Here is a 13,678-nt window from a genome sequence, read left to right on the forward strand (position 1 = left end):
CTTGTCATGCAGTGGAAATCACCCTCATCCATAAAGATTTGTTACCAAATACTGGGGGGTCAACACATTAATATTTTCTTACTAGTCAGAAAAAGTATTTGTTACGGAGCCCCAGAAGGGCCAAAGAGAGAGAGAGAGAGAAAAAAATCAATTTAGCCCATGTTTTACTACACCAAGCGCTCAAAATGCTATTGTGTTTGCACGAGATACAATTTGTTCCCAAGTTTTGGTTAATTCATGCCCATGATATAAGTGTGTATAGAGAGTCAGAACAACTGACCAGCCTTTCTCCCCGGAGCAGAAGTGCAGTGCACCTCCTTTTTTAATATCTTGGTATTGCTACTTTTTGAGTAAAAACAGGCCCAGCGCCAGGATGAAGTGACTGAGGAGGCTGTTAATAAATGCAAGGGAATAAAATTCATTGATTTAACCATGCAATAGCCTCAGAAAGGCATAACAGCAGGCTACTGTTTCAAAATCAAAGATTTTGAAATCAAAGATAAATTTCTTAATCAGAGCAGAGCGCTAAATAATTTTAATTTATGAATGATTCTTTGTCAAAATCAGCATGCGTGGTGCACACGCCCCCACAAACATCACTGTCCATTGTGCTGTGTGAGCTAAGCCATATTCACATTTTGTTGTTTTTGCTGTTTTCTATAGCTACACAAAGCTTTAACAAAAAATACAACTGAGGGTGTTATAAGCCCCCTTAAGACACCTCATGGCACCGGGCCCGAGTAAAAGGTCTCCGTACTTCTTCCAAAGGATTCACCTGATGTGAAGTCACAAACCTTTTGTCTCAGCTGTGATTCAATGTTCCAACTCCATGTTCATATTTATCAACCTGATGGGGAATGTGTACAGTAAGGAAGTCTTGGACTGTTTGTTTGAAATCCATTCATCATCCTGTTAGAATCAGAATCTCTTCATTTTCCAAGTACATTTTATACATCAGGAAGTTATACTCTGCATCCTATCCTTACCCATTCTATTATATTGTTATACTATACACCCATCATAACTATTTAGGAGCAGTAGGCAGCCGCAGTCTGTCACCTGATAGTTGAAGCAGGTGCACCGGGGGAGAGAGGCTGGTCTATTGTGCTGGCTCTCTGTATATACACTTATCTTGTGTGCACAAATTAACCAAAATGTGGGAATTAATTGTATCTCAAGTGCACAAATTCATCAAAACATGGGAATGAATTGTATCTTGTGTGCACACAATAGTATATCAAGTGCTCGATGTAGGACAACGTGGCCTCAATAAAAATATATATTTTTGCCCTGGTCCCCTTAGGGGCTCTGTAATTTGTAGCTAAAAAGTTCTAAAAAGTTATGAATCTAGGAATGTTTGAAAGGTAACTCAAATAAATATGTAAACGTTTCTGATCAATTCTTTTCTTTGTTTATTTACAGTTTCTAATCTGGGCCATACAATAGCCATTGGGATCGGGACATTCCTTTGCCTTCTTATTTGTGGCCTTTTCATCAAATGTAAGTCCAAGTGTATATTTCACAAGAGTAATAATGTAATTCAAATCTTCATGGATGTTTGTATATGAATTCTAGCATTGTAGCAGATAATACCCACCACACCCACAAACCTCTCCTGTATAATTAAACAATGCAATCAGAATGATTAAAGTTACAATATACAACATTCAGCCCTACTAGATGTCAGTAAACAACTATTTGCTATGTAAAGATATAGTGGAGTAATGATGTCCTGATTAGAGAATAAAGCCACACTCCTTCTGTGTGAGTCCCTCCCTGTCCTTCGTGTCCATTTTCAACATGGCGGCAGGGTCACAAAGTTTCTCATGTTACACCTAAACAGTACACTAAAATATGTTTCTGAAAACATTTGAGGTAAGAAATAAACAATAAAGTAACAGAATCTTGATCCATATTTGATCAGCACTGACTAGTTTGACAGTTTGATCTGAGTTTTCTGAGCTCAGGGGTGCTTCCTTATTTTTCTTCCGACTTGAGTAAATGATGTGCAAATTTGTTTTGGTCTGAGATGCTGGTGCTATAGTGCGACATCTAGTGGGGCTGAATGTCGTATATTGCACCTTTAATGTCCAACTGAAATTAAAATATCTATATTTTCCTTTCGAAATATAGACCTGCTTGGTAAAAGAGGTTTCTTGAGTTGTTTTTAGAGCAAAAAAGTCATTATTTTCACTTCACTTTCATTTCAGTCTATTAGTCTAAAGCTCTTTCTGTACCTACCAAAAATGTGCCATTGAGTACACTATGGTTCCCAAACCTTTTCTGTTATGGCCACCTGTGCATGAATTGACTGAATATCTATCGACCAATAACAATAATGGTGAAGCTGGCAACAAAAGGAGCCACGTTTAATCTTGATTAAATAACATTACAAAGAACATCACCTACATGTTTTTCATTCATTTCTGTTGTGCAAATGCAAGTCAAGATTTGCCCAAACCACTACAAAAAATTTGACCGAAAAGACACAAGTCCCTCCCACTACAGTGAACTTCAGAACAAGATAAACATCATATTTTGTATTTGAGCTCAATAAGCATCAACAGTTTTATTTTCCTTTTCTGTCAAAATCTGTCCATTTTGAATTTTACAAGTAATTTTGCTTTCTGACTTAATCTTGCTAACTTTGATCATGATAGCCTTTATTATTATTATTATCATTAAGCAAATCAACAATGTTTTTTATGACAGACCGACAGAAAAGAAAAAAGAGCTACGAAAATACAATATACGCTGTTCCTCAGGTAAGCGCCACAGTATTGCTTTTTTTCATAACTCTTCCAACTTTGCTTGTCAAACTGAGGAACAGAATTTCACATTGTGAATAATTTGAAAATTAAGACCTGTTTTTCAGAAACAGGTGAAATATATAAAAAAAAAAACTTGTGTAAGTTCAAGTGGAACAGAAATGCAGCCTTCCTAATGCACTGGTCAGCCTATAACCACGCACACCGAACACTTTATCCTAATGACTTGGCAGTCTATCTAAACGACCTCCATCTCTCTGCTATAACAGCTGCTTCACCCAGTCTGCTGTACTGGTGCTGCTGCTTGCTCCCACTGAACCTGCCACATGCAGATGTCTCTGAAGACAGCACTGTTTGTGCTGCTTTCTTGTGTTTAAATGTCTTCATGTGAACTAATTATTTCCAGATGTACCACGACCCACCTGTCCAAACCTGCTGTTCGAGTTCTCATTGAACAGCAGGTTTGAATATATACTGTACTGAGTATGTGAAGCAAAGTGAAAATGGAAAACATTTTTAACACGGTCGTTTGTTTTATTTCTAGGACATCAATCAAGCCCAAAGACTTAATCAGAATGCCACAGAAGATGCTTCAGGTCTTTCTCCAAACTCCACCTATGCTTTGGTAGGATATCCAACCGGAGCCACAGGATCCACTGAGCCTACAAACACCACCCGGATAGAGACCATTTATGCTGAAGTTAACAAAGCTCCAAAGTCCAACCAGCAACCATAACTGAAAAACACAGATAATACAGATAATATGTATTCACAGGACTAAATCATGGTTTGTCATGATGGATTCTAAGTCCGGTTTACCCAGAGTAGTCTTTGCATATCTCTTGAACCGTTCATCCAGTTGACTCCACACTTGGCAGGTGTATGTCTGGGGAACAAAGAGAGTGCAGTGTTGAATTTGGCGCAATTTGGACAAGCAGCACAATTAATATTAATAAACTTATACTCTGAATAAACAAGCGATTAAGCTCCGCTCTCTGCAGCTGCAGGGCGGGGCTTCTGTGCTCTGTGACTACATGTTATAATCAGAGCTGTACAACCCTGCCATGAGAGAAAGTAGAGGATGACATCTCTCTTCCTTTGATAACGTTAAAGGTTGGGCTTTATTGTGGGTTTCCTGACTCATTTAAGACAAGAGAAAGAGAGAGAGGGTGGGAGAGCTGAGAGCAGAAGTGAGCAACAGATAGACAGGCTGGAAAGTTTTCTTTCAGAGAGAGAAAACTCATGAATGAAAGAAATAAAAAGTTATTTTCTGATTGTTTGATGTCGGTTACACTCTAAAGCACAAATAAACAACCATTAAATACTCAAGAGGTGATTTACTGTGAAGACAGACGCTCTTTTGGCACATTTTGGACATGTGACACATTTAATATTAATTAACTTTAAATAAACAAGTGAACAGCGAGCCGCTCAGCTCAGTGTCAGTGCAGTGGGGGCTGTTTGATATAAACACTGTCATAACCACAGCGGGGTGGGGCTTCTGGGCTCTGACTTGCTGAGCGAGACAAAGGCATGTGCCCTGCTCAGTTTAACCGCCTGAGAGAAAAGTGTGAGCGCACACAGGAGAAAATAAAGAGAGGCGAAGGCAGTAAAACTAGACAATAGGAGTGTAGACAGGTTTGATTTGCAGCAGAATCAACCAACGGAAGGCTGTAAACTGCTTCTACGGTTCAACCTATTTAGTCTCACTGGTGTAGTCTATGTCTGGATTCAACCATTTAATTTATTAAATCCTCATCGTTTTAATTGATACGTTTGCCAAATTTATACATATATATATGGTTCTTGAGAAATAATAAGCAATCGGCACATTTTGAATGGGTACTTCACTAGTTATGGATAAAATTATGGCTGTTTGGTGACTTTGTTAAGGAATCACTTTACATTACCACAACAACATCTAAGGGATCATCCATTATTGTCAACCAAGTGAGGAAGCAGAGGTGCTGGAAGTGCTTTTGTTGTCAGAACACAATGAAATATAGAGTTGTCTGTCATCTGGATAGGTATGATAACTGAGGTTGTGTTTGATAAGCCTGTAGAATTTTAATATTGTCTTTTAAAACATTGAATTAAAGGAATTTTAACAATGTTATGAAATGTGCATATTCATTGTCTTGTTGTGCGTTAGATGAGAAGATTGACTCTCATGTCTGTGCTTTAATTTAAAAGATTTTAATCTGTACACAAACAGAAATGTAAAAATGACAGTATGTGGTTTTACAGGCTGTTACATGCTGTAAGTATTTCTTAGTGAACAACAGCTGGGAGCAGCCTTGTCTTCACTGTGAGGTTGCCTGGTAACCAGTGGTGATACTGCAGAAAAGTGCTGGGCTGCAATTTAAACTGTTTGGCCAGAAAAATAACAAATAGAGGCTTTTACATGTCTGTTTGTGTACAGACTTAACAAACATTTTCATTGGTACGATTTAGAGGTTAGGTGTATATTTTTAACTTTGTAGAGAGTAAAGCTAGCTGTTTCAAGTCTTTGTGCTAAGCTAAGCTAATTGACTCCCTGCTGCAGCTTCATATTTGAGGCACAGACATCTTTTCATTTAGCTCTCGGCAAGAAAGTGTTTTGTTTCCCAAAAAGCCAAGCTATTCTTTTAATTTATTTAATGTATGTTTTAAGCAACTTTTCACTTTTTGAAATTATTTTAGGATTTCTTTAGGATTTCTTTTGATGTGTGTGAGGAAGCACAAACTCCCTCACTAATTATATGCTTAGCACTGTTTATTTAGAAAGGTGGACATTTTCTCACACACAACACTCTCATGTGACAGCGGAGCAGAGGAGAGGGAGTGAGAAAGCGATGTAACCAACCTGCATGCTGCTCTTACATGCTTGGGAGGGAAGGGTGAGTGTATTCAGTTGGTTGCAATCATCAACCTCACCACTAGATGCCACTAAATCCTACACACTAGTGTTTTGTTGATAAAACAAAACAAATCATTAAAACAAGACAGAGCTTTTTGCAATATGTAAAATTATTCAAAAGCTATTAAGGTTTTTCCCCCATCTTTAAAAATCTGACCCATCTCGCCATGGCCTATGTGATATTTTTATGTTCTCCCTGTGTAAATGTTGGTGTCGTCCAGGTTGGCAGTTTCCTCCCCCACATACAGGTTAAATGAATTAGGGGCTCTAAATTGCCTGTTGGCTTTAAATATGTGTGTAAACAGTTGTCTGTCTATATGCATCAGCTCTATAACAGACCTGTTCAGGATCTCACTCAGTGGTAGCAAATACCTCCAGAGCCCCCAAGACCCTGGGGGGGGGACACATCGCATTCCCACACATGTGCAGTGTTGTCCGCTGCACTGCTTGATAAGAATGTGCATGACAGATTGGTTGGTGTAGAAACGTCTCTTCATTTTTTGCTTCTTGAGCTTCTCCATCAGGTGGACACTGATGACGGCAGACACCATGACGACCAGACCGACAGAAAACACGACTGTTTTCACCAGACACACAGAGATACCAACAGAGAGACTCTCTGAACCTGCAACACAACAAAACAGTTATTTCATTACAGTACTGACAATACAGCACAACATACAACATACTGGATGTAATAAGTTACCCAAAATAATGTATTTGGAAAACACTCTTTTTTAATGTTGACAACTTTTTGGACTTGAAAAATGGTCCACATAATTTTATCTTACAAATATATTGTTGTTATACAGTAAGTATTTATATTATATCTTTATTTTTGCTTTTTCCATCTAATCACTACATTCTTTCACACATGTACTGTACTTCATGGAAGCAACAACTACAACAACAGTAGACTGTCACTAACACAGATAGAAAGACACTTAATAGAATATTTGCCACAAAAAAAACCAAACAAACACTCCACACTGCTGACACTTGTCACTTGTACTCATTTTATTTAGTACTTTGTAAACATTTCTATTAATTAAGTCCCATGCACATGTCATTAAGACTTTATGGTGTGCAAGTTAAATGAACACAACACAAGAATCAAATATTCTAACCTTCAAAAGTGAGATACTGTATGTTTACAGGGTATTTGTATTGACATGCATTATATCTCAATACAATATGTTCCTGTAATTTTGTGCGGCACATGTATGATCCCTATAGGGCAAAGTTGTAAACCTGTAAATGAGGTCTATAAAAACTTCACAATAGTTTACTAAAGTAACATTTCAGTTAAATAACTATCTTCACATTTCGATTTGATTTCATCCATGAGGCCCAACAGAGGTTACAGGACTCTGTGCTGTTAGACACAAAGTCCACTGACAGCTGGACTGGAGACACTGGATCTAGGGGGGGAAATGTGTGTGTGTAAAGGATTATGAGAGTACTACTGTGTATCATCATTTGAAAACTAGTGAAACCTACTTTTAATTACGACCTTGTATTCAGCTACACATTGGTAGTTATGTGTGCAGTGTAATCTCCACTGTATGCTTGTTGAACATTTTTCAAAAGCAAAGAGTGATTTTGTACAGAAACCTCCGTCCTACCCACATAATGGCCAAATATTCTTGCTCTTTTAGTAGGAAATAATCTTACTACATTGTGACTGTTATTGACTGTCCATGTAATTCAATGTCTCCTACTAGAACGACAGGTTTCTTAACATCCAGACATAAATCCTTCCCCTTCTGCATAAACACAGTTATGTGTGTGTGATTTTGAGTACGGCTGTCCTACTTGGAGCCTCTGACTTGTCAGTGCAAGTTTTTCCCACTGCATCATGTTTACATGAAAAATATTTGAGGTGAACTCATCATATCTAATTACAGATATTTGAATTTGAGAAGATAAAGTGATGGACTGTTGTGCCTTCTAGAGCAGAATCAATACTAACTAAATATTAACAGTATATACATACTCCTCCCTCACAAAATACAGATGCTTCCTCTTCCTTGTACTGCTGCATTGCGAATACAGTCATCATGCAGCCACCTGCTGTCTAAAAAGAGATAAGTCAGGCTACAGTTTCTCAGACCAAATTGCCCACAACATATAACATACAACATATTATTATTATTATTACAGTAAAGAATTTGCCACTAACAATTAGATCTTTCCCCTCCACTGATATCTTTAAAACCCCTCTGAAGACCTGTCTCTTTTCTTTAGCCTCTTAATTGTCATCATGAAGACATGCCTGACCACACTCTGGCTTTTTTTTATTATCTTGGCAGCACATCTCAGGTTGGCATTTACGTCTCAGTGTAAATGCCAACATGGTTATTTTAAGTTGCACATGTTAAACACTGAAGAGTCTCTCCTTTAACTGTTGAGGTGGGAAACATCTGTACTTTTATGTGTTTTTTGAGTTACAAACATTGTCAAATTAAAAACAGACATTTTATCAAAGCCCCTTTTAATCTTCAATCTAGACGTCAAGGACATGAAGAGTAAATAGTCTACAGCGGAAAATGAGTCGTAAGATGATGACACCAGAAGTGAGTGTTGAGAGGCGAGAATAGGAACTGAAAGTGATGTTGTAAGTCACTGATAATTATTTTGTTCTGATGGAAATGTGTGATGATGATGGTTAAGACGATATGAATATGTTGGAAATGATATGGAACATGTATTTTTAACCGTTCTCTAATTAACATTAAGCTCAGGGGTGTTAACGCTGTTTAAAGTGCAGATAGAGAGATCTATTGAAAACATATTTTCAAATGAGACCGTTCTCTCTAAACACATGATTTAATAAAATTGATTATGAGATTAGAGGCCATATTTCATTTCAGTTTTTTCAGTAGTGTATTCTTTTAGGTTTTTTTTGTATGATGAGTGTGTTGGCAGGAGGCTGATTTCACTTGTGGTGCTCAAATATTCCAAAAATGATGTGAAAAATCAGACTATTTCTTCAGTAGCAAGAGTTTCAATAAAAAACTGTTCAGTGAGATCTGTGGATTATACAGAGACTTCCGAGAAGACAAGTTACCACTCAGCATGGTCACAGTTCACAAATAGTGTTATCACTTCCTCATACAGCTCATATGCACAATGGCTCTTGTCGTACTTCTCTTTGCTTTTGGTGTGCTGCATTCATGGGAAACACAAGGTAAAACAGTTTTCTTTAAATATTTTCTGTTGTTTGACTTTGTTTTCAAAGTCTGGTTGTTGTAGTGAGGCACTACTGGAACTTGTTTTTGATTCAGACATTATTGACACAATATACTATAAAACTGAATCATGTGTTCACGAAAAATTTTAACTCTTTTCAGATGTTGTAATTTATTACTCCATTCCTATCAATGGTTCAAAAAATGAGGTTTGTTAACGTTCTGGTTGATGTAAATGAGAAAAATTACAATAATCAACGATAAAATATTCTTCAGTACCAGAGAAATTAGAATACGACACATTAAACTAGAATTCTTCATTCTTGTACAACACCCGAATATATCCAGACAGAGATTTTAAGAAACCTTGAAACCTTTTTGTGTTATTAAAGTAACAAACATATACATTATGGTGGAGATATGTGCTTCTTATTTTCTGCTTTCATGTTCAGTAAATCTTTCAACCATTACAGTAGATACCGTTTGTGGAGCTTTTGACATTCAGAATATTTCCTTTCAATATCTGCACTGTTAGACTGATTTATCTTTAACGATGACCTATAATGCTAATTTCAGCTCTAAATTAGCTCTTAGTAGCTTTGCATCATTCACACTTGAAAAACTCCTTATTTATCTTATACTGGCCCTTTATGCAGCCCCTCAGTATACACCGTTTCTCTTGTTTCTCTCTTGTACTGTCAAACACTGTTTGAGCCCACACTGTTCTGATGGCCAGATTTACGTATCAGAGTTGTGTAACTTTACCGCAAATGCAAACCATTGACTGTATATAAATATGGAGGACGTGTCTCCACTTCCTACTGTGATGCAAAAGTGCTTTCCACAAAGTTAGGTTGTAAAAAATAGGCAATAAATGAAAAGTGCAAAGCAAGAATCGCCTATGAAGTTCCTCCGTAAACGTTACCCAGCAGCTGCTAGTTCACCTCCCTCTTTTCCTCAGTGCATTTCTTCACCATCTTTAGTTCCAGAAACCCTTCATTCAATGTTTGTATGCTAACATGACGAATACACACACACACACACACACAGATTGGTCAAGCATACATTTGAATCTACAACGGAAATCGTGTTAGTCAACTACATGTCCTGTTTTAATTGGACTTGTCTGATCAGATTTGTGGTGTTGTAGCTTTCACAGCCAACTACATTGTGCTATATTATTGCTAAACCACTGTGAGAGGTGAGGACTAGAGAAGAGTGCCAGGAAGTTTGAGTGTTGTCTGGCCTCGATGTACATGGGATCTGACCTCTAAATGTATTGAACTTTTGAGTTTTGGGGTTTTTGAATATTAAAGCATTGGACATCTTTCAACCCACAACAGTGTAGGAGTGTGTTGTGTGTTGGAACAGTTAAAGTACGATCATTTTTATACCAAGTGTGTTTTCATTTTACTACTTACTGTGATAATTGTGTGACATGACAGTAGCAGAAATAAGAAATGAACTGGAGATGATAGAAGTATTTAAATCAATATGCAATACTCTCACTAACAGGCACTAAAAGTTGTCTAACTATCAACCAAACTGCAGCAGTGATTTCTGCAGGGAGCAGGAATAATATCCACAAGCCAACATGCTAACTGTCTGACTCTGGTACATTAATGAACCTGGCGAACCACGAAGCCCCCAAGTGGTCTCTTCAGTATTCTTTGCATACAATAAATCAATCAAGTTTATTTTCCACATGAAATCATATAAGGTACAATCATAGTGAAATGTAATATGGCCAGGTCCTTCAATTTGTGCATTAAAAAGAGTTTAAATAGAATAGGAATAGTAATCAATGCCTGAAGAAGATCTTACAGATCGAAACATTGCCTCAAAAAAGAGAATAAAATTATTTATTGGGATCTTAACAGTGTGTCTTTTTTATATGTTCTTTTAGGGTCCACAGCTGTGACTCCTGTGTTTGTGAAGCAGGGAGATGATGTACTTCTGGAAGTCAAGGAATATGTTAAGCTCACTGAGGAGGAAGATTTCTTTTGGAAATTCAATACCAGTTACTCTGTAGTAAAATTATCATATGATAAAATATTTATCTTTAAAAGGTACTCAGGAAGGGCTGAGTTTTCTGATCAAAATCACTCTTTGCTATTAAAGAATCTACAACAGGCCGACAGTGGACGTTATGTTGCACTAGTGACTAGTGAAAGAGACCGAATCATAGCTGAATACAAGGTCATAGTCCAAAGTAAGTTTCTTATCATTTTTTCATTATAATTTGGAAATGTTGACACAATAATACTCTAATTTCCAAAACCCTTCACACAAATGTTCTTTCCAGATCCAGTGTCTCCAGTTAACCTGTCAGTGGACTCTGTGTCTAACAGCACAGAGTCTTGTAACCTCACTGTGACCTGCAGTACACAGGACCCTGACATCAGCAGCACTTTTAGATGTGACACCCAAACCTGCGATCAGATGGAAGGAGAGCAATCAGAGGTCTCAACCTCTGGCTCTTCTCTCCATGTCTACTTGCTGAATGACTCCATCATCTGTAACCATAGCAACAAGGTCAGCTGGGAGGAAGACATGAAGAAGATTTGGGATTTCTGCCCTCTAAATGCTGGTGAGACTGAAAGACATAACAGCTAACTGACAATAATGCACAGTTTACACACACTGCTTGTCATGCAGTGCGAATCACCCTCATTCATAAAGATTTATTACCAAATACTGCGGGGGTCAACACATTATTTCTTACTAGTCAGAAAAAGTTAAATTTGTTAAGGAGCCCTGGAAGGGCCATAGAGGGAAAAAAAAATAATCGAGGCTATATTTTACTACATTGAGTGCTCAAGATACAATTCATTCCCAAATGTTGGTTAATTTGTGCCAACGAGAGAAATGTGTATAGAGAGTCAGCACAACTGACCAGCCTTTCAGGAAGTGCAGTGCACCTCCTTTTTTATATCTTGGTATTGCTACTTTTTGAGTAAAAACAGGCCCAGTGCTAGGATGAAGTGACTGAGGAGGCTGTTAATAAATGCAAGGGGGCATTTTTTTCATAAAACATTGATTTAACCATGCAACAGCCTCAGAAAGGCATAACAACAATATAAGGCTACTGTTTCAAAATCAAAGATTCATTTCTTAATCAGAGCAGAGCGCTAAACATTTTTTTGATTTATGGATGATTCTCTGTCAAATAAGCCGGGGGAGGCGCGTGGTGTGGTGCACACACCCTCACAAATATCACTGTTCATTGTTCTGAAACAACAGCTGAGCCACATTTTGTTGTTTTTGCTGTTTTTCTATAGAAACACAAAGCTTTAACAAAAAATACACCTCATACACCTTAAGACACCTCATGGCACCGGGTCTGAGTAAAAGGTCTCCGTACTTCTTCCAAAGGGTTCACCTGATGTGAAGTCACAAACCATTTGTCTCGGCTGTGATTCGATGTTCCAACTCTGTGTTCACATTTACCAACCTGACGGGGAATGTTTATCAGAAAGTCTTGTACTATTTAGTGATTGTTGAATCTTGATAGAAATCTATTCATCATCCTGTTAGAATCATTTTCCAAGTACATTTTATACATCGGGAATTTATAGTCTGCATCCTATCCTTACCCATTCTATTGTATTGTTATACTATAAACCCATTCTAACTATTTAGGAGCAGTGGGCAGCCACAGTCTGACACCTGATAGTTGAAAGCAGGTGCACTGCGCTTCATGCTACGTGGAGAAAGGCTGGTCTATTGTGCTGGCTCTCTGTATATACACTTATCTCGTGTGCACAAATTAACCAAATCGTGGGAATTAATTGTATCTCATGTGTACAAATTAAGTGGGAACAAATTTTACTATCTCATAATAGCATTTTGAGTGTAATTTGTAGCTAAAAAGTTCTAAAAAGTTATGAATATACTGATCAATTCTTTTTTTTGTTTATTTACAGTTTCTAATCTGGGCCAAACAATTGCCTTCGGGATCGGGATCGCAGTTTTCCTTTGCTTTCTTATTTGTGGCCTTTCCATCATATGTAAGTCCAAGTGTATATTTCACAAGAGTAATAATGTAATTGAAATCTTCCTGGATGTTTGTATATGAATTTAAGCATTGTAGCAGATAATACCCACCACACCCACAAACCTCTCCTGTATAATTAAACAATGCAATCAGAATGATTAAAGTTACAATATACAACATTCAGCCCTACTAGATGTCAGCAAACAACTATTTGCTATGTAAAGATATAGTGGAGTAATGATGTCCTGATTAGAGAATAAAGCCACACTCCTTCTGTGTGAGTCCCTCCCTGTCCTTCGCGTCCATTTTCAACATGGTGGCGGGGTCCCAAAGTTTCTCTAATTACAGCTAAACAGTACACTAAAATATGTTTCTGAAAACATTTGAGGTGAGAAATAAACAATAAAGTAACAGAATCTTGATCCATATTTGATCAGCACTGCCTAGTTTGACAGTTTGATCTGAGTTTTCTGAGCGCAGGGGTGCTTCCTTATTTTTTTCCAATTTTATTGAGTAAATGATGCTGGTGCTATAGTGCAACATCTAGTGGGGCTGAATGTCATATATTGCACCTTTAATGTCCAACTGAAATTAAAATATGTATATTTTACTTTGGAAATATAGAACTGCTTGGTAAAAGATGAATTATTATTATTATTATTATTAAGCAAATCAACAATGTTTTTCATGACAGGCCAACAGAAAAGAAAAAAGACCTGCAAAATTACACGTGACGTTCATCAGGTAAGTGCCACAGTGTTGCTTTTTTTTTTTTTCATAACTCTTCCAACTTTGCTTGTCAAACTGAGGAACAGAATTTCAC

At 37.4% G+C, this 13,678-nt stretch overlaps 2 protein-coding genes across 9 annotated transcripts in view; both read left to right on the forward strand.

Annotated features, from left to right (window-relative positions):
- LOC137194559 (ATP-sensitive inward rectifier potassium channel 10) overlaps window positions 1-13,678 on the forward strand; it is a 33,344-nt gene that overhangs the window by 19,161 nt on the left and 505 nt on the right. For 4 of the 8 annotated variants that reach the window (XM_067606560.1, XM_067606561.1, XM_067606555.1 and 1 more), the window contains 2 exons: window positions 1,423-1,500; window positions 3,313-4,881. The gene's annotated coding sequence lies outside the window, so the exon portion shown is untranslated. Of the gene's footprint in view, window positions 1-1,422; window positions 1,501-2,712; window positions 2,766-3,312; window positions 4,882-13,678 lie in introns of those variants that run through there. The other 4 variants (XM_067606557.1, XM_067606556.1, XM_067606558.1 and 1 more) reach the window with 3 other exon arrangements.
- The window catches only part of LOC137194560 (CD48 antigen-like), a 72,652-nt gene continuing 67,316 nt past the window's right edge, over window positions 8,343-13,678 (forward strand). Inside the window, exon 1 of the mRNA XM_067606569.1 lies at window positions 8,343-8,857. Coding sequence (XP_067462670.1) covers window positions 8,800-8,857 — 58 coding nt within the window. The 5' untranslated portion in view covers window positions 8,343-8,799. The remainder of the gene's footprint in view (window positions 8,858-13,678) is intronic.

The sequence above is a fragment of the Thunnus thynnus genome, chromosome 12 (assembly GCF_963924715.1).
Source record: "Thunnus thynnus chromosome 12, fThuThy2.1, whole genome shotgun sequence".
NCBI classification, from domain to species: domain Eukaryota; kingdom Metazoa; phylum Chordata; class Actinopteri; order Scombriformes; family Scombridae; genus Thunnus; species Thunnus thynnus.